Source organism: Oncorhynchus keta, chromosome 29 (genome assembly GCF_023373465.1).
Source record: "Oncorhynchus keta strain PuntledgeMale-10-30-2019 chromosome 29, Oket_V2, whole genome shotgun sequence".
Classification (NCBI taxonomy): Eukaryota; Metazoa; Chordata; class Actinopteri; order Salmoniformes; family Salmonidae; genus Oncorhynchus; species Oncorhynchus keta.
The window spans coordinates 47,915,183-47,934,017 of record NC_068449.1 but is presented as its reverse complement, the minus strand read 5'-3'; the positions used below and the strand labels follow the sequence as shown (position 1 = coordinate 47,934,017).

The 18,835-nt window shown below is 41.6% G+C and overlaps 1 protein-coding gene and 1 long non-coding RNA gene across 5 annotated transcripts in view; one reads left to right on the top strand and one right to left on the bottom strand.

Moving 5' to 3' along the window:
• The window catches only part of LOC118361895 (zinc finger protein 8-like), a 159,995-nt gene that overhangs the window by 1,941 nt on the left and 139,219 nt on the right, over positions 1-18,835 (bottom strand). Inside the window, exons 1-4 of one of the 4 annotated variants that reach the window (XM_052485264.1) lie at positions 17,726-18,008; positions 17,056-17,177; positions 14,949-15,116; positions 138-302 (exon numbers count right to left, since the gene is read on the bottom strand). The exons of 2 other annotated variants lie outside the window; for them this stretch is intronic. In XM_052485264.1, coding sequence (XP_052341224.1) covers positions 138-302; positions 14,949-15,116; positions 17,056-17,177; positions 17,726-18,008 — 738 coding nt within the window. Of the gene's footprint in view, positions 1-137; positions 303-14,948; positions 15,117-17,055; positions 17,178-17,725; positions 18,009-18,835 lie in introns of those variants that run through there. One more of the 4 variants, XM_052485260.1, reaches the window with a different exon arrangement.
• LOC127913405 (uncharacterized) lies at positions 226-11,727 on the top strand. The gene is made up of 2 exons (XR_008085492.1): positions 226-349; positions 3,918-11,727. It is a non-coding gene; the product is annotated as an uncharacterized LOC127913405 (long non-coding RNA).

Sequence of the window (18,835 nt, the reverse complement as noted above, 5' to 3'; positions counted from 1 at the left end):
AGGTCCCGCACTTGTCTACATAGTCTTGTGATCTAAAATTACAAAACTGATCCGACTTCAGCACTCCTACTCTGAGAGGCTTAGTGGAATACGGCCCAAACTAATACCATTCAGACAGTAGTTCACAGTGGGCTCACCTCAGTGAGACTGTGTGTGGTCCTGTGCTGCTCAGCTGGTTCCTCTGTAGGTTCAGGAGGAGGTGTAGTCTTGTTGTCCTCCATGACCATGGTCCCCTCTGGGTTCCATAGACCCTCATCATACCCCTCCTCCTTCACCAGCAGCACCTCTGGACCCTCCTCCTCCTGGAAGAGACGGGTGATACAGATTACACAGACATACACTCCCTCAGGTACGTACACACACAGATAAAACACACTTCCAACATGGAGTGTTTACCCATTCCGACGACATTTGAGTCCTATACTGTAGTTACAGAATGACTTCATTGTTGTTAAACCCATCATGATGGACATACAGTGGGGCAAAAAAGTATTTAGTCAGCCACCAATTGTGCAAGTTATCCCACTTAAAAAGATGAGAGAGGCCTGTAATATTCATCATAGGTACACTTCAACTATGACAGACAAAATTACAAGAAAAAAAATCCAGAAAATCACATTGTGGGATTTTTTTATGAATTTATTTGCAAATTATGATGGAAAATAAGTATTTGGTCAATAACAAAAAAGTTTCAATACTTTGTTATATACCCTTTGTTGGCAATGACAGAGGTCAAACGTTTTCTGTAAGTCTTCACAAGGTTTTCACACACTGTTGCTGGTATTTTGGCCCATTCCTCCATGCAGATCTCCTCTAGAGCAGTGATGTTTTGGGGCTGTTGCTGGGCAACATGGACTTTCAACTCCCTCCAAAGATTTTCTATGGGGTTGAGATCTGGAGACTGGCTAGGCCACTCCAGGACCTTGAAATGCTTCTTATGAAGCCACCCCAGGCGGTGTGTTTGGGATCATTGTCATGCTGAAAGACCCAGCCACGTTTCATTTTCAATGCCCTTGCTGATGGAAGGATGTTTTCACTCAAAATCTCACGATACATGGCCCCATTCTTTCCTTTACACCGATCAGTCGTCCTGGTCCCTTTGCAGAAAAACAGCCCCAAAGCATGATGTTTCCACCCCCATGCTTCACAGTAGGTATGGTGTTCTTTGGATGCAACTCAGCATTCTTTGTCCTCCAAACACGACGTGTTGAGTTTTTACCAAAAAGTTATATTTTGGTTTAATCTGATCATACAACATTCTCCCAATCTTCTTCTGGATCATCCAAATGCTCTCTAGCAAACTTCAGACGGGCCTGGACATGTACTGGCTTAAGCAGGGGGACACGTCTGGCACTGCAGGATTTGAGTCCCTGGCGGCGTAGTGTGTTACTGATGGTAGGCTTTGTTACTTTGGTCCCAGCTCTCTGCAAGTCATTCACTAGGTCCACCCGTGTGGTTCTGGGATTTTTGCTCACCGTTCTTGTGATCATTTTGACCCCACGGGGTGAGATCTTGCGTGGAGCCCCAGATCGAGGGAGATTATCAGTGGTCTTGTATGTCTTCCATTTCCTAATAATTGCTCCCACAGTTGGTTTCTTCAAACCAAGCTGCTTACCTATTGCAGATTCAGTCTTCCCAGCCTGGTGCAGGTCTACAATTTTGTTTCTGGTGTCCTTTGACAGCTCTTTGTTCTTGGCCATAGTGGAGTTTGGAGTGTGACTGTTTGAGGTTGTGGACAGGTGTATTTTATACTGATAACAAGTTCAAACAGGTGCCATTAATACAGGTAACGAGTGGAGGACAGAGGAGACTCTCAAAGAAGAAGTTACAGGTCTGTGAGAGCCAGAAATCTTGCTTGTTTGTAGGTGACCAAATACTTATTTTCCACCATAATTTGCAAATTAATTAATTAAAAATCCTACAATGTGATTTTCTGGATTTTTCCCCCTCATTTTGTCTGTCATAGTTGAAGTGTACCTATGATGAAAATTACAGTCCTCTCTCCTTTTTAAGTGGGGGAACTTGCAATTGGTGGCTGACTAAATACTTTTTTGCCCCACTGTAAATATGATGTTGTGGGTAAATATGAGTCAGCTATGAAGTCAAGTCAACATCATACAAACCTGACTAAACTATATTGACGTGTTCGTTAGTATGTGTGTACACTACACAGTGCATTTGGAAAGTATCCAGATTTCTTGACTTTTTCCACATTTTGTTACGTTAGTTTTATTCTCAAATGTATTCAATTGTTTTTTTCCCTCAATCTCCACACAATACCCCATAATGACAAAGCAAAAACAGGTTTAGACATTTTTGCAAATGTATAAACAAATGTTTTACATAAGTATTCAGACCCTTTACTCAGTACTTTGTTGAAGCACCTTTGGTAGCAATTACAGCCTTGCGTCTTCTTGAGTATGACGCTACAAGCTTGGCGCACCTATACTTGGGGAGTTTCTTCTCTGCAGATCCTCTCAAGCTCTGTCAGGTTAGATGGGGAGCATCCCTGCACAGTTATTTTCAGGTCTCTCCAGAGATGTTCGATCGGCTTCAAGTCCGGGCTCTGGCTGGGCCACTCAAGGATATTCAGAGACTTGTCCCGAAGCCACTCCTGCGTTGTCTTGGCTGTGTGCTTAGGGTCATTGTCCTGTTGGAAGGTGAACCTTCGCCTCAGTCGGAGGTCCTGAGCGCTCTGGAACAGGTTTTCATCAAGGATCTCTGTGCTCCGTTCATCTTTCCCTCGATCCTGAATAGTCTCCCAGTCCCGGCTGCTGAAAAACATCCCCATGGCATGATGCTGCCACCAACATGCTTCACTGTAGGGATGGTGCCAGGTTTCCTCCAGATGTGACTCTTGGTTTCATCAGACCAGAGAATCTGGTTTCTCATGGTCTGAGAGTTAAACCGCACCTCTTAAATTAATCCTACCCCCCACCTAAAAATAAATACCAACAGACGCCTCACAAGTCCTCAACTGGCAGCTTCATTAAATAGTATCCGCAAAACACCAGTCTCAACGTCAACAATGAAGAGGTGACTCCGGGTTGCTGACCTTCTAGGCAAAGTTGCAAAGAAAAAGCCATATCTCAGACTGGACAATAAAAAGAAAAGATGGGCAAAAGAACACAGACACTGGACAGAGGAACTCTGCCTAGAAGGCTAGCACCGGGGCCTCCCACTCTTTCTATTCTGGTTAGCGCTAAGTTTGCACTGTTCTGTGAAGGGAGTAGAGACACTTTGCACTGTTCTGTGAAGGGAGTAGTACACAGCGTTGTGCGAGATCTTCAGTTTCTTGGCAATTTATCGCATGGAATAGCCTTCATTTCTCAGAACAAGAATAGACTGATGAGTTTCATCAGAAAGTAATTTGTTTCTGGCCATTTTGAGCCTGTAATCAAACCCATAAATACTGATGCTCCAGATAATCAACTAGTCTAAAGAAGGCCAGTTTTATTGCTTCTGGTCCTTCTGTAGCACAGTTGGTAGAGCATGGCGCTTGTAACGCCAGGGTAGTGGGTTCGATTCCCGGGACCACCCATACGTAGAATGTATGCACACATGACTAAGTCGCTTTGGATAAAAGCGTCTGCTAAATGGCATATATTATTATTATTATTATTATATCATTGGGGATCATTCAATATTCCCTTTCTTATGTTGTTCTGTGAAATCATCCCATGTGAAGAGTCAACTCACTTAAAGTTCAATTCGTAACTAAATTGTTTTTATTTCTATTGGAAGGATTTAATAATTTGCAATTATGTCTACTTATCACAAGGTAAAAGGATTATGTTTGTCTCCATATGATATGGTAAATTTATCCAATGCAAAAAAACAGCTACACTTAAATGGTGTTAATGTAAATTTGCATATATTTCCGTCAATTCCCATATATTTCTGTTAATTCCCAACAGGAATGTTTCCACCTCTGAATATTCCCCAAAATGTGCCACCCTAGCCAGGATCAAGGCAAAGATGACCAGAGCAGTACAGAGAGATCGAAACCCTGCTCCAGAGCGCTCAGGATCTCCGACTGTGGCAAAGGTTCACCTTCCAACAGGACAATGACCCTACGCACAAAGCCAATACAATGCAGGAGTGGCTTTGGGACAAGGGTCTGAATATTTATGTAAATGTGATATTTCAGTTTAGTATTTTTTATAAATTAGCAAACATTTCTAAAAACCTGTTATTGCTTTGTCATTCTGGGGTATTGTGTGTAGCTTGATGTGGGAAAACCTATTTAATCAATTTTAGAATAAGGCTGTAACCTAACAATGTGGAAAAAGTCAACGGGTTTGAATACTTTCCGAAGGCACTGTATATAGGATACATATGGTGCATAGGAAGTAATGACAAGAGAATCATTGAAGATGCACATGGGGTAATAATGGAAATTTTAAGTGTGTTTGGGGCTAGTACTAAGTGAATGTGGATGTGAAAGTTGTGTGATTGTAAAATATGACATTAAGCTGATTGAAATGTGGATAATAAATGGATTGAAATGTAGCTATAACGTACTGAGTCTGGGGACTAGCTCCAGTGTGACTTTGGAGTGAATGTGAGCAGAGTTTTCTAGTTCTGTGTTAGAGTTTTTCAATCTAGGGGTTCCATCCATCACCGCCCATCGTAGTCTGGGACTACAAGTGTATAGGAAGTAGTGGCAAGAGAACCATTGAAGATACATATGGTGCATAGGATGTAACAATAGAAAAGTCTAAGTGGTCTGAGAACCACTGATAATAGCACAAGGTCTTATTGTAGGAATTTATAATCGTTGAAGATGCACGTGTTGTGAATGTGAATACCTAAGTATAGTTGTATAAGGAAAATAATGAATACCCCAACCAGTTTTGTGTGAGCTGAATTTTCATATCTATAACGTTATCTAGGGGTTCGGTCCACCACTGCCCATCGATCTACAGTTAGTGAACACTGACAGGAGATGCCAATAAAATATTTGAGAGGGTAACAGCCCCCGGACACTGATTTCCTCGATATGAAAGATATGCGTACCTCTCGGGCTGCTGTGGTGTGGACATGAAAAACTAAAGATTTATAACTTTATATAGGGGTTCTGTATGGAGATAGAGTATTATTCCCGAATATGCTTTTAAATAGAACAGAGGGAATATGTAAACCCTTGTATGAATAGAACACTGGTGTAGGGGAGGAATTTGTGATGTAACACAAATGTATAATGGGTTACCAGAGATCTGACGAAGTAACAATAGAAAAAAATATATATACAACTTGCACACCCACACGTAGACGTATTCTGAGAAATGTTCAGTGGTCCCTTTATGGATCATTTGAGAAAGATAAGGTTAAAGCATTGTACGGGATTTGACTTACCCCTAACCAATAAAAATATAAACAGTTTTCTTCCACCCTGGTAATACATTTTGAAATAAACCCCATGCCCTGTTAAATAGAGCCAATGGTGTTAAACGGTTGAGTAGATGAATACAGAACATGCTAGGTAAAGACTTAACCTGTCTAGGAACGGGGTTCCACCTCGCCAACAGCCAATGAAATTGCAGGGCGCCAAATTCAATCAACAGAAATCTCATAATTCAAATTTCTCAATCATACAAGAATTAGACACCATTTTAAAGATAAAATTCTCGTTAATCCAACCGCAGTGTCCGATTTAAAAAAAGCTTTTTCGGCGAAAGCATACCATATCATTATATTAGGTCAGCAACTAGTCACAGAAAGCCTACAGCGATTTTCCAACCAAAGAGAGGAGTCACAAAAAACAGAAATAGAGAAAATTAATCACTAACCTTTGATATTCTTCATCAGATGACACTCCCGGGACAACATGTTACACAATACATGTATGTTTTGTTCGATCAAGTTCATATATATATCCAAAAACCTCAGTTTACATTTGACTTTGCCTCAAAAACATCCCGTGAATTTGCACAGAGCCACATCAATTTACAGAAATACTCATAATAAACATTGATAAAAGATACAAGTGTTATTCACAGAATTAAAGATATACACTGCTCAAAAAAATAAAGGGAACACTTAAACAAAACAATGTAACTCCAAGTCAATCACACTTCTGTGAAATCAAACTGTCCACTTAGGAAGCAACACTGATTGACAATACATTTCACATGCTGTTGTGCAAATGGAATAGACAACAGGTGGAAATTATAGGCAATTAGCAAGACACCCCCAATAAAGGAGTGGTTCTGCAGGTGGTGACCACAGACCACTTCTCAGTTCCTATGCTACCTGGCTGATGTTTTGGTCACTTTTGAATTCTGGCGGTGCTTTCACTCTAGTGGTAGCATGAGACGGAGTCTACAACCCACACAAGTGGCTCAGGTAGTGCAGCTCATCCAGGATGGCACATCAATGTGAGATGTGTCAAGAAAGTTTGCTGTGTCTGTCAGCGTAGTGGTGTCCAGAGCATGGAGGCGCTACCAGGAGACAGGCCAGTACATCAGGAGACGTGGAGGAGGCCGTAGGAGGGCAACAACCCAGCAGCAGGACCGCTACCTCCGCCTTTGTGCAAGGAGGAGCACAGCCAGAGCCCTGCAAAATGACTTCCAGCAGGCCAAAAATGTGTATGTGTCTGCTCAAACGGTCAGAAACAGACTCCATGAGGGTGGTATGAGGGCCCGATGTCCACAGGTGGGGTTGTGCTTACAGCCCAACACCATGCAGGTCGTTTGGCATTTGCCAGAGAACACCAAGATTGGCAAATTCGCCACTGGCGCCTGTGCTCTTCACAGATGAAAGCAGGTTCACACTGAGAACATGTGACAGACGTGACAGAGTCTGGAGACGCCGTGGAGAACGTTCTGCTGCCTGCAACATCCTCCAGCATGACCGGTTTGGCGGTGGGTCAGTCATGGTGTGGGGTGGCATTTCTTTGGGGGGCCGCACAACCCTGCATGTGCTCGCCAGAGGTAGCTTGACTGCCATTAGGTACCGGGATGAGATCCTCACATCCCTTGTGAGACCATATGCTGGTGCGGTTGGCCCTGGGTTCCTCCTAATGCAAGTCAATGCTAGATCTCATGTGGCTGGAGTGTGTCAGCAGTTCCTGCAAGAGGAAGGCATTGATGCTATGAACTGGCCCGCCTGTTCCCCAGACCTGAATCCAATTGAGCACATCTGGGACATCATGTCTCGCTCCATCCATCAATGCCACGTTGCACCACAGACTGTCCAGGAGTTGGCGGATGCTTTAGTCCAGGTCTGGGAGGAGATCCCTCAGGAGACCATCCGCCACCTCATCAGGAGCATGCCCAGGCATTGTAGGGAGGTCATACAGGCACGTGGAGGCCACACACACTACTGAGCCTCATTTTGACTTGTTTTAAGGACATTACATCAAAGTTGGATCAGCCTGTAGTGTGGTTTTCCACTTTAATTTTGAGTGTCACTCCAAATCCAGACCTCCATGGGTTGTTAAATTTGATCTCCATTGATAATTTTTGTGTGATTTTGTTGTCAGCACATTCAACTATGTAAAGAAAAAAGTATTTAATAATGTTTCATTCATTCAGATCTAGGATGTGTTATTTTAGTGTTCCCTTTATTTTTTTTAGCAGTGTACTTCTCTTTAATGCAACCGCTGTGTCAGATTACCCCCAAAAATACGGAAAAAGCAAACCATGTAATAATCTGAGCACGGCGCTCAGAGACCAACACAACCCAAAAGATATCCGCCATGTTGGAGTCAACAGAAGTCAGAAATAGCATTATAAATATTCACTTACCTTTGATGATCTTCATCAGAATGCACTCCCAGGAATCCCAGTTCCACAATAAATGTTTGATTTGTTCCATAAAGTCCATCATTTATGTCCAAATAACTCATTTTGGTTCGCGCGTTCAGTACACAATCTAAACTCACGACACGCGGGCAGGTTCAGGCAAAAGTTCAGACGAAAAGTCATATTACAGTTTGTGGAAACATGTCAAACGAAGTATAAAATCAATCTTTAGGATGTTTTTAACATAAATCTTCAATAATGTTCCAACCGGAAAATTCCTTTTTCTGTAGAAAAGCAATGGAACTCTCACATAAACGCGAATCACGAGCCCATGGCACTCTGCCAGACACCTGGCTCAATCCCCTCTCATTCCCCGCTCTTTCACAGTAGAAGCCTCAAACAAGGTTTTAAAGACTGTTGACATCTAGTGGAAGCCGTATGAAGTGCAAAATGACCCCATAGACACTGTATATTCGATAGGCCAAGAGTAGAAAAACTACAAACCTCAGATTTCCCACTTCCTGGTTGGATTTTTCTCAGGTTTTTGCCTGTCATATGAGTTCTGTTATACTCACATACATCATTCAAACAATTTTAGAAACTTCCAAGTGTTTTCTATCAAAATATAATAATAATGTGCATATATTAGCAACTGGGACTGTAGTAGGCAGTTTACTCTGGGCACGCTTTTCATCTAAACCTGAAAATGCTGCCCACTGCTCACTGAAAAAAAACCTGTCTGTAAGGGACACAGTGGGAAAATCTGGGAATAATTGAAATTACACGTTTATGACAATTTCCAATTATTATTCTATAGTTTGGGTAGCACCGGTGAATAAAGTAAGAAGGTAATAATTTAAAACAGCCTGTTTCCATTACGTGGAACTGTGTCCAGAATTTAAGTAGATCCAAGTAAATGTTTTTAGTCACGAATATTGAGCTGATAAGCCAGCACCAACTTTTTAAGGTCCTAGTAGATTTGTTAAACAACAGGTTCCTTATTTTGACTATTTTATGTCCCAGGGACAGTTTGTACAGAACTGTATGTCAACGCAACAGGTCAAAATGACAATGGTTACAAGAGACAGGCTCTGGGATTTTTAACTTTAGAAGAGGCCCATTCAGCTTGACTGCGAGCTAAGGCCTGGCCATTTTGTTTGTTTTTACCCTACAAGTTTTACCACACACAAGCCAGCACCCACACAACCCACTTGTTAATTAATATTTGTTAGTGGTTTGTACTCTGATTTATTGTGTGGGGTCTTTTTATTTTAGTTTTAGTGGTTTTTCGCGGGTTAGAAATTATGCAGCTTAAAGGGTACACAAATAAACATTTTGGAAGTTAAACTTTTCATAGTTCTGGTTGCACACTTAAATGATCTTGATATGAAATGTACTGAAAAACTAAACCTGGTACACAGAATGTTTGAAATATCTTTATCTTTAAATAATGTCTGAGGTACAGGAGAAACAAACACTCACTTAATGGGTTTGAATGACCTCTGACCTCACTTTCTGGTGAAGCCTGATCACCCTCACTAGAACGACTGGAGACATTGGGTGACATTTAAATGTACTATGGAAATAATAATAATAATTAAGAGGAAGTTTTATAATTTATCATCAACAGTCCTGTGTGTGATTCAGAACACAAGAAGGAGAGAGAGAGTGTGCTGCCCCTGAATGAGGGACATCTGTCTCTAGTCTATTTTTAATTAAGTTAAGATGGAGTCATCAAGGGAAAAGGCAGTGTTGTTTTTTTTGGACGCATGAATCACGATGTGAGTCGTGTCCAAAGGGGGAATTACCAGTCCCCTGTGGCCCTTTGGTAAATATGCAAATAGATTTTCTTCACATGCCTGGTTGTAAAAGGAAAAAATGTGTTGGTAATGGTTGACAGTTACCCAAATGGATTGAAGTTTTCCCCACATCAAGTGATATGTATATTGCTGTTGTTTTTGTTTTCTTTGTTTTTTGTCTTGCTTCAATAACAAATTTCACCAGATTGGGTCTGCTGGATGGTCGGGATTTCTGCCTAAGGATTAGCCCTCAACTCCCTGATCCTGTAACTCTGTAGTGAGATCGCCAAGATAAGGGAGTATAAACCAATTTGAAAAAAAAAAGTAAAACGGTGTTATTTTCTTTGACATTTGACACTCAATTCATATTTGGTAGCATTGCCTTTAAATTGCTTAACTTGGGTCAAACGTTTTGGGTAGCCTTCCACAAGCTTCCCACAATAAATTGGGTGAATTGTGGCCCATTCCTCCTGACAGAGCTGGTGTAACTGAGTTAGGTTTGTTGGCCTCCTTGCTCACACATGCTTTTTCAATTCTGCCCACAGATTTTCTATAGGATTGAAGTCAGGGCTTTGTGAGGGCCACTCCAATACCTTGACTTTGTTGTCCTTAAGGCATTTTGCCACAACTTTGGAAGTATGCTTGGGGTCATTGTTCATTTGGAAGATCCATTTGTGACCCAGCTTTAACTTCCTGACTGATGTCTTGAGATGTTGCTTCAATATATCCACATAATATTCCTTCCTCATAATGCCATCTATTTTGTGAAGTGCGCAAGTCCCTCCTGCAGCATAGCACCCCCACAAAATGATGCTGCTACCCCCGTGCTTCACGGTTGGGATGGTGTTCTTCAGCTTGCAAGCATCCCCCTTTTTCCTCCAAACATAACGATGGCCGTTATGGCCAAACAGTTCTATTTTTGTTTTATCAGACCAAAGGACATTTCTCCAAAAAGTACGATCTTTGTCCCCATGTTCAGTTGCAAACCGTAGTCTGGCTTTTTTATGGTGGTTTTGGAGCAGTGGCTTCTTCCTTGCTGAGTGGCCATTCAGGCTATGTCGATATAGGACTCGTTTTACTGTGGATATAGATACTTTTGTACCTGTTTCCTGCAGCATCTTCACAAGGTCCTTTGCTGCTGTTCTGGGATTGATTTGCACTTTTCGCACCAAATTACGTAAATCTCTAGGAGACAGAACACGTCTCCTTCCTGAGCGGTATGACGGATGCGTGGTCCCATGGTGTTTATACTTGCGTACTATTGCTTGTACAGATGAACGTGGTACCTTCAGGCGTTTGGAAATTGCTCCCAAGGATGAACCAGAATTGTGGAGGTTTACAATTTATTTTCTGAGGTTTTGGCTAATTTCTTTTGATTTTTCATTGATGTCAAACAAATAGGCACTGAGTTTGAAGGTAGGCCTTGAAATACATCCACAGGTACACCTCCAATTGACTCAAATGATGTCAATTAGTCTATTAGATGCTTCTAAAGCATGACATAATTTTCTGAAAATTTCCAATCCGTTTAAAGGCACAGTCAACTTAGTGTATGTAAATTTCTGACCCACTGGAATTATGATACAGTGAATTAAAAGTGAAATAATCCGTCTGTAAACTATTGTTGGAAAAATGACTTGTGTCATGCACAAAGTAGATGTCCTAACCGACTTGCCAAAACTATAGTTTGCTGACAAGAAATGTGTGAAGTTTTAATGACTCCAACCTAAGTGTAAGTAAACTTCTGACTTCAACTGTATGAAGCGAAGGTTAAGTTAAAACATTCTACTGCAATGGTTTTAAAAGTACAACCCAGAAAGAAGGGTTTGAAATGATAAAGTGTCTGGTTTAATGTGTTGATTTCCCTTACTTTATTATAAATATGATATAGAAGCTCAAATCTAATGCTTACCTTAAAATGTAACGATTATTGTCCCACAAGTGATAATGTGATAGACATTTTTAAGTGTGTGCTTTTCTAATAACCAATTTCTTGGTTCATGCAAGTGACTGGTTGAACGAATCCCCACTATCAGTATCTGAATTTGGCAGTACCCCCAGAACCTTGTTTAGAGAAAGGGATCTCTCAGTTTCAACGTTTCAGCTTAGAGAGAAGAAGTCTCATGAGGTATTGGTCTGTCACATGCATGAAAATAAACAATGATTCATTTAAGATTGACTTTGAGTCTCCCTGTGTAAAAGTTTCTACGAAGGCGTCACTGTCTGTCACCTCAAATCTTTCTCTCGACCTGTGTGCACCTACGTTGTAAACTTTCATTCATAGGCTAGGTTATAGCAACCTCATGATGGGTATAGAGTAACACGTTGTAGCCTAAACCTATCGATGTTACATTGAACTGGGTGAATGGAATATGTATGACTGTCATCCAATATGCTGTAATATAAATAAGGCCATGCTCGTAAAAAAATATAATTGACCTCCCTCATCTTAAACGACATTGACCGCCACTGGTATTCATAGCATTCTTACGGCTTTCTACAGCATTGTGACCTGCCGAGGTCTAAGCAGCGTGCTTTGGCTCCGAGCCTCATGAGTTCTCGCCCAGTGCTGGGTGATCTAGTGGCAAGCCTGAGCCTACAAGTGAATTGCATTTATTTCAATGTTTTCATGAAGTAAAACAAATAGTCTGATAATTGACTATCCAGAGAAAAGTGTCTCAGCTCATCAAAATCATCTTGGGATAGGCTCAAACATCTTGACAGCTTTACAAAATGAACTATTAAGTCCACACAATACACACCAAAGACAACTAAATTGACAAATTATACACAGCCTAACTATAAAACGTAGGCGAGCATCCACACTGGAGGAATATGTATCGTTCTACAGTAGGTTCTACATGTCAATCAACTGATTGCCCAAATCAGCTCATCAACTCAGCCAGGGACACAAAATGCAGCCTATTATCTGTTTTCACACCTTTCATAATGTGACAATGGATAGGCTAAAAGCCTATTTATGCTCGATCTGAAAATGTGGTCGGAGGCTCCGTATGGAAGATGTGAAGCAATTGCGGCGCCTACGGAAGCATGCAGAGGCCAAATTGAGCTCTGTACCGCATCGCCTTGCGCCTCCCAAATTTTGTAATAATGCAGAGGTCTCCGTATATCTCCGCATTGACATGATTGGCTGACGGTAGGTGGGCGGCAGAAGGTCCTGTATAAACACAAACTCACTTCCTTGACAAGTTCCTTCATAACAGCTCTGCTCCGCGAAGCACAAAAAGTATGAATTCCCTGACTTCTGCAGAGGCCGTATCACCGTAAATGCTACATGGCCAATGCAGATGTCGGATTGACCATGCGGCGCCTTTTATACGGGTAGCCTACAGAATTGAGACGATTGGAATATAATCAAATGGCATATTGTAACCAGCGTCTGTCCTCGGTCCAACAGTTGAATAAAAAAAGTATACATTTCCTTTACTACCCAGTGTTAAAACTAACAAATTCCTAGGTGTTTTCATTGACGAAAAAATTAACTGGGCAAATCCCACTTAATTTGTCTGCAATAAAATTGCAAGAGATATTGGTGTCATCAGACGAATTCAAAATCTCATCTCAAGTAAAATAATATTAAATCTGTAATACACCTTAATGCATCCTTAAGTTGCAATATAGTCTAGGCCCCTCAAACTCAACTCTGGAGCCAGTTGTGCTGTATTTCTTTCTCCCTTGTTCCCCTCTACTCACGGACAGATTTAGACCTGGAACAACAGGTGGGTGCAATTAATTATCAGGTAGAACAGAAAATCAGCAGGCTCTGGACCTCGTAGGGTAAGAGTTGAATTGCCCTGGTCTAGGCCAATACTTACAAAAGTAACCTTAACATATTAAGTCTCCGAAAACGTTTTGTGATGCCTGCAACTCATTTCAGACAGTCGTGCCAGTTCCTCTCCACTTTTCCATTGCTTTCAAGTTCTTAATATTCATGACATCAACCAACTTAAAATCTGTATGCATTTAAAAAAAATTAAATAAAAATGTACTCCCTGTTTCTTTTTAACTAAAAAAAAATACGTACTCCCTGTTTCTTTTCAATCACTATTCACATTTAATACTCAGGTCCACCACTACTCCACAAGAACTGGCACAAACTAGGCCAATTTGTAATCTCCTACAGAGGTCCATTTTTTAGAACAGTCTTCCGGAACACCTCAAGCACTTATTTTTAGGCTTATATATATCACACAATATCTGGATGCAATATTCTACCCACAAATATTCAACACTGAAATCTGTTTCTATCATTATTCTAAATGCATCTGTGGATCTTTTCTGCTGATAACACGGAAAATGAATCTATGTTTTTAATGCTGGGTTTGACCTAAACGGCAGACGCTATAGAATGGAATGGTTATTTTCTATGTTACATAGTGGAATGGTGTTTCTGCTGGTGTATGCTGAGGTTGCTCTTCTCTGAGAACCTTTTCTTGCAGTGCGTACAGGCAAATGGCCTCTCTCCAGTGTGGACCTTCAGGTGCATCTTCAGCTGGTCCTGGCGGGAGAACCTCTTCTCACACTGTTGGCAGCTGTAGGGTTTCTCCCCTGTGTGGACCCTCTGGTGCCTCTTCAGGTGACAAGCCTGGGAAAAGCACATATGACACTGGGTACAGCTGAAGGGTTTCTCCCCTGTGTGGACCCTCTGGTGGATCGCCACCTTCTGGGGGCAGCGGAAGCCTTTGTTACAGAACATGCAGAGGAACCGTTTCTCTTTACTATTGCCTGATATTGCTCCCCCTCCACGAGCCATGGCCCTTTGGTCCTTCGAGTTCAATACCTGATTGAAAAGGATGTTGCCGTGTGAATCGGAAGGCCCCATTGTCGTGGACACTGGGTCGCGATCCCTGAACGCGTGTAAAGGGGAGTGGGTGACAACATTTATATTTGTGTCTAAGCTTTCTCTGTAATCTAAGAAATCTCTGCCCTGTGAGTGTCCGTCTCCTAGGTGACTATCTGCATTCCATGTGGGAGGAGCGTCGCCCTCCACTTTCACCTCGTCTACCACTACAACCTCCCGTTTCTTATCTAGGCACCCTTCAGAGTATACACTACTACTGTACTGGTTACAGTCTCCTCTAAACAGATGAGTCTGTGTCTCTAAACTCAAGGATATGTTGCCAGGGTCCATCTCTGTAGCGTAAGAACAAGACAGATCATCAACACCAGTGTCTAACGCGTCACCATCTCCACAGGAAAGAACCGTTCTCTGGTGAAATACCGGTAAGTACTCTGAGCTGGAAGCAGGAGGACAGCCCAGTGGCCCCAGCGTCTCGGAGTCTGATCTGTGGTCAGATTCTGTGGGTAAGAGCCTGTGTGTTACAGTTAAAGTCTTGGTGTCTGTCTCTGACTTGAGGACGTTGTTCGGCATTCCACTGACCTCCGTGATGCTGTGTCGTGTCCTGGGCTGAGGTGAGGCGGCGGGGTCCTCCCTGGATACAGGGGGCGCTCCAGTCAATCCAATCTGGACGTCTCTTCTGTGTCTTGTGTCCTCCCTTTCAGTTCTCTCCTGCTTGACCCCAGGACCTGAAACCTCTGTATCTGCAGACTGACACAAAAAGAGTGGAGGTTAATGGTACATGAGTGGAATTGGAAAACAATGTCTTAGGGAAGTCTCACAAGCTCCCCTATTGCAGATAAATAAGGATGTACAGTACCAGCCAAAAGTTTGGACACACCTACTCATTCAAGGGTTTTTCTTTATTTTTACTATTTTATACATTGTAGAATAATAGTGAAGTCACCAAAACTATGAAATAAATATGGAATCATGTAGTAACCAAAAAGTGTTAAATTAAAATATATTTTATATTTGAGAGTCTTCAAAGTAGCCTTGATGACAGCTTTGCACAAGCTTGGCATTCTCTCAACCAGCTTCATGAGGTAGTCACCTAGAATACAATTCAATTAACATGTGTGCCTTGTTAAAAGTTAATTTGTGGAATTTCTTTCCTTAATGCGTTTGAGCCAATCAGTTGTGTTGTGACAAGGTAGGGGGTATACAGAAGATAGATTATGGCAAGAACAGCTCAAATAAGCAAAGAGAAACTTAAGTCAGTCAATACGGAACATTTCAAGAGCTTTTAAAGTTCCTTAAAGTGCAGTTGATGAAATGATGAAATTGGCTTTCATGAGGACCGCCACAGAATAGGAAGACAGAGTTACCTTTGCTGCAGAGGATAAGTTCAGATATTGCAGCCCAAATAAATGCTTCACAGAGTTTAAGTAACAGACATCTCAACATCAACTGTTCAGAGGAGACTGCGTGAATTTGCATTTTTCCTTTATTTAACTAGGCATGTCGGTTAAGAACAAATTCTTATTTTCAATGACAGCCTAGGGTAAACTGCCTTGTTCAGGGGCTGAACGACAGATTTTGTACCTTGTCAGCTCGGGGATTCGATCTTGCAACCTTCCGGTTACTAGTCCAACGCTCTAACCACTAGGCTACCTGCCGCCCCATGAATCAGGCCTTCATGGTCGAATTGCTGCAAAGAAACCACAATTAAAGGACCAACAAGAAGAAGAGACTTGCTTGGGCCAAGAAACACAGGAAATGGACATTAGACTGGTGGAAATCTGTCCTTTGGTCTGATGAGTCCAAATTTTTGATTTTTGGTTCCAACTGCCTTATCTTTGTGGGACGCAGAGTAGGTGAACGGATGATCTCCGCATGTGTGGTTCCCACCGTGAAGCATGGAGGAGGTGTGATGTTTGGGGGTGCTTTGCTGGTGACACTCCGTGATTTATTTAGAATTCAAGGCACACTTAACCAGCATGGCTACCACAGCATTCTGCAGCGAATTGCCATCCCATCTGGTTTGCGTTTAGTGGGACAATGACCCAACACACCTCCAGGCTGAGTAAGGGCTATTTGAACAAGAAGGAGAGAGATTGAGTGCTACATCAGACAACCTGGCCTCCACAATCACCTGACCTCAACCCAATTGAGATGGTATGGGATGAGTTGGACTACAGAGTAAAGGAAAAGCATCCAACAAGTGTTCAGCATATGTGGGAACTCCTTCAAAACTGTTGGAAAAGCATTCTAGCTGAAGCTGGTTGAGAGAATGCCAAGCGTCTGCAAAGCTGTCATCAAGGCAAAGGTTGGCAACTTTGAAGAATCTCAAATATAAAATATATCTTGATTTGTTTAACACTTTTTTGGTTACTACGCGATTCCATATGTGTTATTTTATAGTTTGATGTCTTCACTATTATTCTACAATGTATAAAATAGTAAAAATAAAGAAAACCCCTTGAATGAGTAGGTGTGTCCAAACTTTTGACTTAATTTAATTTTACCTTTATTTAACAAGGCAAGTCAGTTAAGAACAAATTCTTATTTTCAATGACTGCCTAGGAACAGTGGGTTAACTGCCTGTTCAGGGGCAGAACGACAGATTTGTACCTTGTCAGCTCGGTTACTAGTCCAACGCTCTAACCACTAGGCTACCCTGTACTGTATGTAATACTATTACACAAACCTCTATCACGATAACATGCTGGGTTGAGGTTCCACTCCCCTCAACAGTGATTGGTTGGTCATCTCTCCATGTATTTTGTCCTGTTGGCTTCACAAAGCTCCTGTGGCCTCCAGTGAGATGTCCTTCACCGGAGATTAATTGGGGGAAAAAGGTGGTTCGATTAGCTACTGTCAATGCTCAATGGTATATTGTACACTATTGACAATGTCTAGAATTGGCAAGGATATTAGGTAACACCTCATAACTTATTGATATACTATTTATAGGTTGATTGCATGAAACATAATCATCATATTGTTTTCATTGAGTAAACAATAGGAAATGCAGTAAATCAAGAATCTGGTATGAATATGATAGTGTCTTTGCACTAGATAAGTAATCATAGGAATTATTGCATACTATTCAAAAACTGACCATCGGCCAATTCTGGGTAACACATGTAAAAAAACACGTGCAAGACAGGCACAAAGCTATATATGAACGGCAACAAACTGCGCAGCCTCGGCCTTCCGGGGAAATATTGTGTCTTTGTGCAAGACAGCTAAGTAAGTAATCAGGGGAAGTATTGCATACTATCCAAAAACTGACAAAGACAAAATTCTGGGTAATACATCTGAACACATGCGCAGACGGGAACCGGGCGACAGCCACGGTCTTGTGCAAAATGTACCTCTGGGCATTCCTCTGTATCGGTCAACGATCTTGACACTACTGGGACGACTGGCGAGGACGCGCTCTCGCATTGTCCTCTCTGCGCGCTCCCGTGTCACCTTCTGTTCCAATAGCTGTAATTTCCTCCGCAATGTCCTGTTTTCTTTCTGGCTTTGAGTTATTTCCAAACGAAACACTGCATAGTCGTCGTCTACGAGTTTACATATGTCTGCCACGGCTGTATTCGCTAGCACCTCCATAATGGAGGCTATTTGAGAGTGAAAAGCCATACAGTTAGCCATTGTTAGCAGCTAGCTAGCGTTACCTAGATACAATCTATCAAACAAATCCTGTATGCAATGCGAATTAAACACTACCGTTGGTAAGTATATGATGCTGTGCCGTTAAATGAGTCATATTTTGAGTTCCGGGGTGTTCATAAACGTCTAAATGACAATAAAAACGCTAATGTGGAAATTGTTCTTCGTCACTGTTCACTTCCGTTTCTTCAGTTTCACAGTTTCTAATACCATAGAGGAAGAGCCAGGCCCAACTCGGCAGAAAGTCTGTCTCCTTCCAGCAGGTGGCGTTTTTTCGTTGTTTCGCCAATCAAGCAAGGAGTGGTGAGATATGGTCAATGAGAGTCGAATTTGGTCAATAAAATGTTATGACTATGTTGGTTTATTTGATCGCATATAAGTTTCGTAATGCTTAAGTTGTTACGAATGTACTGATATAAGTAGGACACGTGACGTGCCGGCAATTCGGAGAAAAAACACTTTATATCAAATCAAATTGTATTGGTCACATACACATGGTTAGCAGATGTTATTGTGAGTGTAGCTAAATGCTTGTGCTTCTAGTTCCGACAGTGCAGCAATGTCTAACAAGTAATATCTAACAATTCCACAACAAATACCTAATACACACGAATCTAAGTAAAGGAAAATATGTTTTGTATGTTTAAATTGAACATTTATTTAACTAGGTAAGACAGTTAAGAACAAATTCTTATTTACAATGACAGCCTACCAAAAAGCCTCATGCGGGGGCTGGGATAACATTCTTATTATAAAATGCAAATAGGACAAAACACACATGACAAAAGAGACAACACTACATAAAGATA